General features: G+C 45.4%; 1 protein-coding gene across 3 annotated transcripts in view; it reads right to left on the bottom strand.

Annotated features, from left to right (window-relative positions):
* Positions 1 to 12,068, bottom strand: part of SNX27 (sorting nexin 27) — a 990,538-nt gene extending 978,470 nt beyond the window's left edge. For all 3 annotated transcript variants that reach the window (XM_069650534.1, XM_069650552.1, XM_069650543.1), the window contains exon 1: positions 11,737 to 12,068. In XM_069650534.1, the coding sequence (XP_069506635.1) occupies positions 11,737 to 12,053 (317 nt within the window). In that variant the 5' untranslated portion in view covers positions 12,054 to 12,068. The remainder of the gene's footprint in view (positions 1 to 11,736) is intronic.
* Positions 12,069 to 13,124: the final 1,056 nt, after the last annotated feature.

The following is a 13,124-nucleotide window of genomic DNA, read 5'->3' as shown; positions in this document are numbered from 1 at the left end:
TGCTATATTTCCACATAATAATGAAACGTGGTTGATGTTCCCAGTAATGGGCCTATGTAAAACCCAAGAGTTGAGCATATGTAATGTGTGCCCAAGATCACAAGGCTATATTGCAAAAGCTCCACCAACTTCTGCTAATTGCTATCCTCCCCACGAGCTATGAAACTTCAGAGATGTACACTGCCCTGGAATGTTAGAGGATAAAAATGAGCATTTTGGCAGTAGAGCAACGTTACGTTTGCACAACATCATAAACAGCCCCACACTGCCAAATTTTCATCATTTGCACTGCAGGGTGCAAATGTAAAAGGTCAAAAAGGCACATACAAGGGTATACGCCGCCTTTTGCCCTTCATATTTGCATGCAGTGCAAAGTGAGTAAACGCTGCATGGCAGCTGGCGAGTGCCGCTTGCCATCTCGGGCAGGGTTCAATAGTACACGCTCCCTGCAGATCGTGTACGATTAGTTTCGTTCATTTTCTTATATAGCGCACCTCACCCAAGGGTAACTGGGCGCTTAGACTTAAAATAGCGGTACAATACATCTGGTACAAATTACCTTTTTTTACAGAAATAGATACTGGAGGTGTGTTACAGATCACCTTCAAGTCAGAGTCGAAAAACAGGAGATCAGAACCAGGGCGAAGTATTGTTGGTTACAATTATACATTATTATTAGTTAGGTTTATACATATATTTACATAGTAATGGAACGAAAGCAAATTTATTAACAACCCATCAGATGGACCTCACATTCAGAGATCATGTGGTTATCAGGACGGACATGACAGACTTAGTAGTCGTTTGGACAAAGATGGATCCTTAAGGGGTCCGCCTGCTTTATACATCTCTAGAAATTGCGCTGGCGCGAAAATCCATGCCGGTGCAGATGCCATTTGTATGGTGGAAAGGAAGGGAGCGGTGGAAACGCAGGTTCTGTCCCTCCTTTCTGACATACAAATGCTTGACAATGAGCCTTTGCGTGAATGGAAGGCGTTAAAGTCTTACTCTGGGCTTGGGGCATTTTTCACGCCTTCCATTCACATTGCGGCTCAATGGAAAATGAGCTCTAGAGTGCTTGTACACCATGAAATTAGGAGCACAGAACCTGGGCCACTGCAGGGCAAGCTTCCCTGATATTGTCAGACAGTAGACATAGCCTCCTAAATCCTACTGAGGCCGCTAAAGGGCTTGCACGTCACAAAAGAGACCACGCCGAGACAAAAGGGAAAACAGTACTAAAGAGGTATGGGGAAAGATGGAGACTATGAAGGACATACATACCACTAGAAAGTAGAGCATGTAAAGACAAAAAGGGGGAAATGGTACTTAAAGTTGGAGACCAGGACAGTAAGTCAAGAAAAGGCAGTAAATATGCAGACAGCAGGGGCCCGCAATAAGCAGGCATGGGGAAGCTTGGACGCATGGAGGGCCCATTTATCACAAGGCAGCAGAACACGAACAGGCAACCAAAATGAGCTCAAGTAGCTGAAACATACACCTTTAGAACTAGCGTCAAAACTAGACAAGCTTGATTTTTGACCCAGATCGCAGAAATCATTATGTAGAAGTGTAAACATTAGGGTACAAATCAGTAAATCCCACCCTCACTCCACATGTATGCCAAACAGTTGCTCATGGTTGAAGCAATTACTTCCTGGCTCCAGGAGAACCCCGAGTGGACAGATCATGCCTTGTAAATAGGATAATCTCTACAGCCCATCCATATCTCTAGGATGACAAAGATCCATATTGCATACATACTCTTTTCCTGGTATAATTGTACCTCAAGAACAAAGATTTCCAAGAGGCCATGGCAGAGAGCAGCACATAGTAAGGATTCGGAGATAATCCTATTTGCTGTAATATTGTACTGCCCATCCTAACCACCTGGCTCCAATCCCCTTCTTTCACTGTCAGTATTCTTCTCTTCAGAGTCCTTCAATGATGCACACACTTTAGGCCAAGGGGTGGTGCAAACGCCGTTGTGTGGCGATTTGAGGAATCCGCCAGCAGTGTTTATCTTTCCTAGTCCTCACTTCAATATTAGGAACCTTCTGCTTGTTTTCAGCATTCTAAAATCAAATGGGAACGCCACCAAGTGAGGGGAGGCGGGTGGGCATTTTATTTTGGCCTGTGGCTGCGTGAGGAGTTTGAGGCTTGTAGGAGACACTGTGGTACCCCTGTAGAAGAAACGCAAGTTTCTTGCACCGACCTAACCCCTGCACCGATCGAGAAACAGATTTGCAGGGAGCCATTTAGCTCCTGCTAAAAGCTAAGAAGAGCCTGGTTAGCTTGACACCAACAGCTACATTTGGCTCCTGCTGCAAACTGGTGCCATACAAACATAACTTTGTTGCATTAACCTTCTTCATCTTGGAATATGTATTAAAAAAAAACAACATACAAATCTAGAAGACATTTAAAGGATAATTAATTTTATATAATTGACAAAAAGTTCAAGTTTGCATCTCACGTAAAAGATTAGTATTACGCTACGGACTAGGTCCTGGTTCTTCGTATGTTAATGGGCATTTGTTTAGCACCTTTCACCATTGGTAAGGTCTCAAACACGCTGTAGGTTGAATGCCCTAGGGGACAGAGTCCAGGTAAGTAGAGATAGTCAGAGCAGTCCACAGTGCGTGTGTGCACTCTGTATGGGTGCAGCTAGACCACGTTTTTCATGGTGGATAGCTGCATTCCAATGCTAGAAATAATGTGCAAGGTATGTGAAACTCATGGTGGAAAGCTGCATTCTAATGCAAGAGTTAGTGTTCAAGGTACAGGTAGCATGGGTGCAGCAAGGCCAAATTGTCGTGGGGCAGTGCCAATATGAGATTATGTGCACAACTAGGCTGAATTTATTGTGGGGGGAGGGGGAGGGCAGCTGCGTTCTAAAAGTCATTGTGGTGTGCATGGTGGTGTATAATTATGTGTGCAGCCAGGCCAAATTAATCGTGAGGGGAAGCTGCATTCTAGTGTTGTAGGTGCTGAGGTATGTGCGAGTATCCTTGGAGTTCGAAGAGGCCACCCTGTCCCCAATTGCCGTGCTGCGCCTACCGGAATCTGGGTTTGGTAACAATGCTACAGTTGTTAGTGCAGTACAAGACCAAGGCATTACAGATCTTCGGTCTACCAGCCCTGTGTCTACCCGGTTGTGTACTGCTCATGGATCATAAGCATCTGGGTAAGTAGATAAGACCAGGTCAATGAAAATTTCAAACACTTCCTGCAATATGTGGCAGGATCCTCCAAGAACCCAGAGACTCAGCTGCAGAAACCAGTCCATCCTCTTAAGTGCTGTGCATTTCTGAAACTTTCAGGTGCGGCGGATGGCTGGAGGTTGCATATCTCAAAGAGAAGCTTGTCTGAACCAAATGCTCTTGCCTCTTCTAATGCTTAGCACATAGCTTATGGTAATTAGTGGACTCTCTCCAGACTGCACCCTTTCCTCAACTGCCAGTTTCCTGCGGCACACAGTAACATATAGGAGAGCGAACACGAAAGGCGACAAAACAAGGTGAAAAAACTAGAGAAATAAAAACGTGAAAAACGAAAGAAGTGAAAACGAGGAGAGACGAAGTTGAGAGAGACACGGTAACAAGGTGATGAAGTGAAATGAGACCCTTCTGCAAGAGCCTTTTTATGCATTCCAAGTTGTGTTATGAGCAATTATGTTTTGTTTCAGGTTTGCATGCCTGCAGAAATCTTGGACTGCTCTGTGCACTAATACGTTCAAATTCTACATTCCAACACACAATATGCATACCAATTATGCAATCCACACATGGTAATTGAGCATCCGCCCAACAAATCAGTACATTTCTACAACCAATGTACATACCACCCTCTGCGCAAATGAATCCCAGTACTTGGGTAGACATAATCCCAGACACAACACCTAGAAGCTCAACCACCCACCAAGTACTACAGGTATGCATGCATCAACACAGCTGCAAAAATATCTTCTGCCTGCTCTCCTCACTTAACCTCAGCCACAAGCCTCGTTTTTAAAACCTCCAGAGTGCCTGTGCAGCATGCAAATTCTGCCAGTAATAGAACCTAAGGGATTGGTAGCGCGCCCAGCTGTCATCACCAGGACGCACTGCTCGTTCCATTGGTCCACCATGTGAAAAAAAGGCTCCGAGAACAGTGCTTAGTCAATTGAAGATCTTAGACCTTGGATTCCAGTGAATACTTGACAACAAAGTGTGTACTTCTGTGAAAATCCTTATGTGCAGTGCAAAGCGCATAGATTAAACCCAAATACACAGTGTAATGTCGTCCAGATATCTGTGCAAATTCCTGTTTCCCATCAAAATGTTTTAGGTAATCCGGTCTAAACTTGACCCTACCAAATAAACTGTTCAATGCACATCCCCTCATTTTCGATGTTCCTGCTACGTTGTTCTCTGCAAAGCGCATCAGTGCTCTTCGATGGCAAGTCAACACAAAATGCCTACAAATCAATGCGCCTGTTCAAAATTGAGCAGACCTCAAGCAGAGATAAATATATGGTTCTAAGCCGCAGAACAGTCCTAGAAATTACAGCTGCCACATCTGGTCTAAAGCATTTGAAAACGGAAGATTTCAAATTAATAGAGCCATACCAAAGAGACAATAAGGCAAGAGCATATCTGCACATCAAAGAATCCGCAATCCAACACATGAGCCGGGACGTAGGGAAAGAACTAAACTCGGCCGGACTGATACTATCTGAACTAAAGAATCCACTATCATCACAAAAAACGAACCCAAGAAGTGCCGGAAGCCCTAAAGAGTGGGCAGACACCGAACGCACCTGTTCAACACACCATCCGTCGAGCGGAACTGAAGGCCCACTTCGGGGCTAGACTTGAAAGGGAAAAGGAACCTCAGGGAGATGATCGTTAATACACTTGGAAAAACAGATCTGAGGCCGGCAAGGGGAGGATACACAGAGAAACCCTATCGGAAAGACTTGGCTGAGGCATCGGAGGTCTTCCCACCCCAAGACCCCGTAAACAAAAGTAAGCGTACCTTGGACCACTCTTCAGTGGACAGGCATCAGAGATATGAAAGAAGAGAAAGGATAAGAGACGATTCTCCCCAACGAGGAAGACTGAACAGTAATAGAAACCGCAGGCATCAGTCACGGAATAACAGATTCTCTGATACATTGGACACCGCAAAGAAAGATCCGACTTCGGGCGCACCATGGAACTGGCTAAAAGGAGCACTCACCTCAAATCGAAGCAAATAGCAATTATCCAACGATGCCAAACAAGTCGACTACTCAAAAGGTGTTGACGTTAACCTTGTGGCACACCAGAGGCCATGCACACCTAACCAACCCTAACAGTGAAGATCTTGGCTGCTTCGACATTTTGTGTCTTCAGGAGATCTGGCTCCTAGAAAAACCGTCCATGAATGGATTCGAAATTGAGGTCTCTCCAGCGGTGAGAGGACTCCTAAGCCGGCCCTCCGCTGGCCTACTCATTGCTGCGAGGATAGGCCAAAACTTGAAAATCGCCAAAACCATTGTTAGAACCTATGGAATTCTGGCAATTCTTATTGATTGGACGCACTTTCGGGAGAACACAAGAGAATGGACGGAGACCTCTCTTGCAGTTATAACCACCTACTGGAACCCACAAAGAACATCGATCACGGCTTTTTGCCAGGACATGGCAGACACTATTGTAGTGGAATGGAACACCATGCACGTCATAATATGCAGCGATTTGAACGCCAAATGCCTCCACCCTAAAGAAGCAGCTCTACATTCAGTGCCAGCGTCGTTAACGGAATCAAGGGGCCAAGCCTGGATGAACTTGATGGCCTCAAGGAACCTACATAATGCAGCATGGATCAAAGAGTGGCAAGTGCAAATCCCCACTTGGGAACGAGGCTCCTCTGCGGCCACTCTGGACTATATTTTCATCTCAAATGAATTGTGTGCCGACATTGATAGTTTCAAGGTAACTAAAACAGACTCGAGCGATCACAACATGCTCACTATCGGATGGTTTTCGGCCGCTTGAGAAACTAGAAGCTACACAGCCTCAGTGGAATCCAATCCCCAGCAAACTCGACTCCGCCTAACTGCTGCTACGGTGAGAGCAATGACCCAACAACTTGCTACAAACGGGGATCAATCTACGCCCTCCAAGACATCTCAGAGACCCAACTATATCCCGCTCTTGATGAAGTACAAGACTAAGAAGAAAGAGGCAAAGCCTATGCCCCTCACCTACAATCACACATATGATCAAATACTAGCTGGGGAAAATAAATAAATAAATGGTGGTGAGAAAATTGAAACGCAATGCAAAAACGGCTAACACCAATCAGGGGTGGGAACTACGGACAAAGGAATACAAAAACTACAAACAAAACTTGGATCAGACTACATAGGGAAGTTCTGTACCAAAATGACGCTGAAAACATGAGAACATTATCCAAAAAAAACCACAAAAAAAAAATCTGCCGATTTCTGGGCACTGATTAACATCTCACAGGGAAATACAGGAACAAATATGATCAACTCAGTTCCTGAACAAGCCTGGGTCGAGTTCTTTACACATCTTTTGCTCCTCTGCCAACAAACGCGACCCCTAGCCTGGACTTAAACTTGGCTCCCTGGGTAGATCTCTCTGCTAAAGTAGACATCACAGCGGCCATTCGCAAGCTAAAAACCTCCAGAGCCCCGGGACCTGACGGCCTTACGAACACCGACTTAAAAACACACATCACAGAATGGACAGATTTTATCAGTGTTCTGTTCAGTCGATGCAGAGAGAGCAGACAGATTCCAGCTTCCTGGACAACAGCTACTGTTATTCAAATTTTTAAAAAAAGGAAGCAGAGAGGAGCCAGCAAACTATCGACCAATAGCCCTTCTGGATATCATGGGTAAACTGTTTGCCACTCTTCTTCTCCAACATTTTCGGCTGTGGGCAAAAACAGCCCCATGCGAAGATATCTTCCAGTTGGGCTTCAAGAAAAAACGGCGGAACGGCAGTGAATATCGTTATAATGAGCTTGATTAAGGCCAAAATAAAGCAGGGAGCACCAACAGTCTATGCGGCCTTTATAGATCCGTCGCAGGCTTTCGACAGACCGATGCTATGGAAAAAGCTTAAAGGCTGGAGTTGCCCAGAAGAAATCTTACAACCAATCATAGCCCTCCATTCAAACACCACCTTATGTGTCCGCTTGAACAAACAAGGCACTCTAAAGAAATCCCGGCAGAAAGAGGAGTGAAACAAGGATGCCCGCTAGCCCTGGCTCTGTTCCTAGCCTTTTTGGGTGACTTTAAAGACACAGAAGCAAACGTCAGGAGCTTTCCTCCAAAGCTCGGCAACACCGCGGTGTCTCGAATCCTCTATGCTGACGATATGATTCTCCTAGATAAGACTCAAATAGGCTTACAACGCCAGCTGGACAATTTGGCAGTGTACATGGCCTTAAATAACCTCACTATCAACATCGCCAAAACAAAAATCATGATCTTCGCCAAGAACCGTCATCCCAAGACGCAGCTCTTACTTGGTCTGTGAACAAATGCCGTATTGAAGTGGTCCCTCACTTCAAATAGTTGGGAGTCAAGCTCGACGGACCACCACAGGAGTCCCAAATGCAATTATATCTGTGGGACAAAGGGAAGAACTTGACTTCGCAACTGAAATTGATTGACCGCAAGTTCGGCAAATTTTCATTGATTCCTGCAATCAACTACGATAAGGGGAAAATCGTTCCAGCACTAACATACGGCATGGACGCCACGATTAATATGCCGAGCTCAAGCTGGCCAAAACTGGAGGGCTACATTTGGAAGACGATCTTAGGTCTACCTAACTCAATCCCGATCACTGCTGTAAGAAGAGAGCTGGGCCTATTATCACTGGGGGCCACTGTTAGTCTGCCCGCACTGGCTATGTAAAGAAAGACTCTGATCCAAGATGTGCTGCCGATCTTTAACATCATTGGCAAAGAGCTGGCGGCTACCAAATGCGAGGGGATCCAGAAGTGGACTATTTGCCAGAAAAAAAACTGGAAGAGGTGGTCTGCACTAAAGATGATTTAATTTCCTTTCCTCAAAAAGTGATTCAGAAACTGAAATATCAAGACTGGATATCCACTGGTGACGGAATCTCGACGATTAAATCCTTAAAACATTTGCCTCCAACATACAACAAGCTAAATGCTCCTCTGGCCTACTGCAAAAAATCTCTGGACAAAAAACTACGAAGTCTCTTTTTACGAGCCTGTCTGAATTTACTCCACACCAGAGAGATTCTGGGGATAAGAAGCCAGGCCACCGCTACAACATGCAGACTGTGTCTAAATAAGGACTCGAAAGAAACAGTTCGACATCTGCTGCTAAACTGTCCCACTCTCAATCGAGAACTTTCAGCAATCTTGGCCCCACTATGGGTAAACTCTGTCTTGGTAGTGACACGTGGTGGTGACAACTTATTTCTGGTGAAAAGCATGATGGGCAGTAGCCACAAGCAAACTAATGGAAATAGCATTTACAAAGATAAACGCCAAGATTCTAGCTAGTAGCCAGTGATCGATCATTACATCGTGAAATGATATTTCAATGCAAACCTATTGGGTCAATCGACTTGAGTATCCAGACGGGACTCTATGCACTCAATTAACAGTCTAAAGACCCACCACCTGGAACCTGGAATTGAAGTCCTTTGTTGACTATGACATGGCTGATTAAATCAGCCAAAAGAACATGATCTATACTTGGATATTGTGAGGAAATTGCTGGAATATGGTAGAAAGTTTATACGTATCTATATGAAATCTTACTTCGTTTACTGCTTCTTATAAAAATCATTTGTCTCTTTTTGATTAAAAACAAAAAAAAACAAAAATAAAAAAAAGGGCCTACTAGATTTCTCATGAACCATTCAGCAATGTTATTTTTGGGTAAAATACAAATATATTTGTTCCAACTTGAGAAAATCCTTCCCATGTGATTTTGCATTGTTTAATACTATTCAATCACTGTCTGTACACATGCTATAATATGGCATTTATAAACGCGCCTATACACAAGTGTTTCAAGGCGTGACGAGGCAAGGGAGGGGAAACAGAACGATCCTACTAGGCCAGGTGACATTGAGATCAAGCAGGTGAGGGGGAGGGGGGCAGTGCAGTACATAGGATAACAGTAAGCAAAAACAAAAATAAATAGACAATAATAAAAAAAAAAGTGTGGACAGCTGGTGGCAAGTGCAGACAACAGGTGCTGCCATGTATATAATAAAACTCAATCTTACCTACTACCTCTATGCCCCGACCCGGCCATAAGACCGTTTCTGCTCAAGTTGCGCACAAATCAATTCCCGGTTCGGTCAGTTACGGGACCATGATTAAATCTAGCTGCTGAAAACAGGTATTGCCACATATGTGGTGTAAAAGGAAAACAAGAATCGGCCAGGCATGTGCTCACACAGTGCACTAAAGTGGGACCTTCGTATATGTGCAATTTGGGTGGTTTGTGCACAGATTTGAGGGAATTGTAGCAGATGCCTTTTGGGATAACTGCTTACAGATACCACTTTTCGATGCAAATTGCCTTACATTGTGTGTGGCCGATATGATAGGTTATTTATAACGCGCTTAATACCCAGAGATTTCTAAGTGTGGATCCGGGGATCGAACCTGTGTTTCTGTGTGTCGTCTTGTGCATGTTAAACCTGTTCATTGAATGAGGGGGTCCATTCTTTGACACTTATGGATATGGGGGTGCAATTTTGGTTGAGGTAAAAGATCACATTACTGGTGAGATGTCTGTCTTAGAACAGGTCGTGAAGTGGTGGTACTTTGGACCTTGGGTCTTTTGCTAATATGTGATATTCTTTACTACTCTTGGGCAGGAAGTGTTGCATGGTAAGGCCGCTAGAACTAAGAAAGAAGACAAGCCAGCAGGGGCATTCTGTCATGGTGGCCACAGTACCAGTTTCTACAGGACTAACTCCATGATGTTAAAGATAGCTGGGCCTTATGGATTCTATTGCATGAATTTTGTTTGATTCTGATGTCTATGTTTATGTGAGAATTGTTGCATGTATGCAAGATATGTATTTATTCTTGTATTATTTACTATTTGTATTTGGTTTAAATGTGTGTACAGTTCTAGTTTGAACTAAACCACAATAAACGTATTATAAAATGTACTTTTTGAGTGACACTGATGACACGCTAGCATCACAACCTGAAATGGAGTACAACCGCACATTACGTGGCTTAGAGGAAAAAGTCGCTGAACACGGGCACTAACGACTGGTAGCCAGTGTCTTTAACGTGTGCGCAGGGGCGAAAGGGGGTTGCAGCAGGAATAGCTCCCATTAGCTTAACAGCTCAATCCCATGCCAGGCTACTTCTCCCTATTCGTTTACAGACCCCACATATTGGCCAGATACCGAAAATTGAAGTCTCGGCAAGTGCAAGGATTTAGCCTTCAGCCCATCGATTCCTTAAGCATTACTCGAGAAATGCAACAATTGGGGTCTTCTAAAGATGCATAGCAGAGCCAGAATCAACCTGTGCGCGTTCCTCCTTACAAGTACTTTACTCCCAGTCAATACATACTACTTCCAGAGGGTACAGTGTACCCCAGGCATTCTACCTGCACATAGGTGGGGGGCATAACAATCTGATGAACTGGACAGTTAAACATCAGTTCGCCACAAATCGTTATCAATGTGGGGTCTTAATTGTGGCTGGATGGGGATGCCAACGTAGATTTCCTTGGCACTGTGCCTGGTACTTATATCAGACATGTTACAGGAAGGGAGTGCAGCATGGAGGTCAGCGTGTACAGTCCCATAATCACGCACCAACATGTTACAGTCACACGAGGGCAGAGAAGCAGACACATCTATAGGATACAGGGCCCTCACACAAAGCAAACATTTTTGATGTTATTACCCCTGTAAGACTGTAAAAGTAACTTGTAACCGCCTCCTTAAACATGCGCCCAGATGTCCAGGGGCAAGGTGCGCACTATAAATAAACAAAATACAAATACCTACCTTCGTCCGTTTTGATGCGTACAGTAGATTTCAAAAACAAAATGGATAGGGTAGAGGACAGGCACAATTGAGCAAGCAATGCACCAAGATGCACAGAGAAGAGGAGAATGAGTAAGAAGTACAGTGCAAACGAAAACCATGTCAAAAACTGGGAAGGGGTCGCATAGTTAAGCGAAGCGATAGATGAGCAATAGCAAAGGAAGGTGCAACCTGCTAGGGCTGGTCAGCAGGACTTGGGAACTCGGGACTCCTTTGTGTCTCTTGGAAATATACAACTCCAGGAACACACTATCCCTTATCACTTTGTATGCGATGTCCGATTAGACCAGTCAGTGGCCTCGGAATTGTCAGTCAGTGAGGAAGGGCGGCGGGGTAGAGCAACCGTACAAAAAAGTGGTCAGGGGAGTGGTCAATGCAGGGGGGTGTGTTGAGGGCAATTAAGACAGTTCAACTGACGGGTGGAGGGAGTGCAGGATGGGCGGAGAAGTCAAGTGAAGGTGTGCCTCCGTTACTTATACCCCAAGTAAGGACTGGCAGAGTCTCGCGTAGGACACTTAACAAGCATGATTTTCCGGGTATTTTGCAGTGATATGAACCACCTACTCCTGCAGAGGTCAGAAGCACATTGGGGGCGGTGTGTGATGCAGATAAACAGGGCTAGGTTGGTGTACAGTGCAGGCACGTCGCTGTTACTTACACCTCCAGGATCCGGTCCCCTCGCCGGACTCCAGCACGGTCGGCAGCCCCACCGGGCAATACTGCGCTGACGTGCTGAAGAGGTGCGTACAGCTCCCCGCCGATGCTCCGTAGTTGGCCCCCCTCGCTTACTTGCCCGCGCACATTAAAGCCATAGCCCGAGTCCGACTTGAGTATGCGGACAACACGCGGACCCCCACCGCCCATGCCTCCAACGGGCACCACCGGGCCCTCCCCGTTCCTCTGCGGACCATCCACCTCCTCGTCCGCCATCTTCACCAGAGCGGTGGCGGCGGCGGCGTCACGGGACACACGCATGACGCGGGGGCTACCGGGAAGTGTGGTCCAGCCGTCTTGCTTCTCGCCTGGCCAAAAGTTCCTGCTCTTCTCAAGCGCCCTGTATGTGCGAACTACGTACTCGGTGGCGGACAGCAGATCAGCGCATTCCTGTACTCGTTCCTGTCACAACCTTTGGACTTTATCAGAAGCATCCGACTCCAAGTCTGGATACTTTTTGTCAAATGGTTCAGTGCTGGGCAGAGACAGCTATATACGTCGCCACATATTTTCTGATTTTGAGTGGACAGTCCAATTGTATCCACCCTGCCCCCCCCCCCCCCCCGCCCCCAAAACCTGGTAATTCGAATAGGCAGCCTCGCTGGGGATTCGCCCAGTTTACATATTACAGAAAACGCTTGTCACATAGCGCCCCTACCTCCATTGTAATGGAAGCACTTTACAGAAGAATTCTAATATGAAGACACAGCTGTTGCTGTATAAGTAAACGGTTTTTCTGTCACCTGCTCTTAGTGAAGGCATTGCCTAAATGCAGTTTGAAACTGTCCATACTCGCACACTGCGGTGTGACCAGCCTACCGGGGTCTGAGGTCCCACTGACTACTGGCCCTGTGTTGTAGGTGTTCTGTTTGTACCATCTGACTTGTATTTCGCAATGGGCAATACTAGACTAACCATATTATTATAGACGGACAGTCTGTACACTCTTATTCTACTATAATACCTCTATGAGCGTGGGAAAGGGGGCAACTAGCACCAGTGAGGGTTCCTGTATCCTTTGCATTTAATCACTGAGCCTTTCAGGACTATGACAGTGATCAGAGAACTCTATATTGGACACTCAAGTCTTTGATAAAAGGATTGTATATGTGAATCTCTAAATTCAATACATGCATGGCCTGGTGCTCACATCACTGGTCACAACACTCACATGTTTGTAACCATACACCATCCATACTCATTTGGACAGCTTAAGTTTTTGGAAGCAAGTATAAAATGGCTGCATCATCAGACAGTGAAATGGCGTACAAGGGCTCTTTTGCTTCTTGTTTCTGAAGAACTTTAGATGAGGAAGGGCTGGGTCTCAGTGTG

This window comes from Ambystoma mexicanum, chromosome 1p (genome assembly GCF_040938575.1).
Source record: "Ambystoma mexicanum isolate Mex_15411 chromosome 1p, UKY_AmexF1_1, whole genome shotgun sequence".
Taxonomy (NCBI): Eukaryota; Metazoa; Chordata; class Amphibia; order Caudata; family Ambystomatidae; genus Ambystoma; species Ambystoma mexicanum.
The sequence above is the reverse complement of the archived record's forward strand: the minus strand, read 5'-3'. Positions and strand labels throughout refer to the sequence as shown.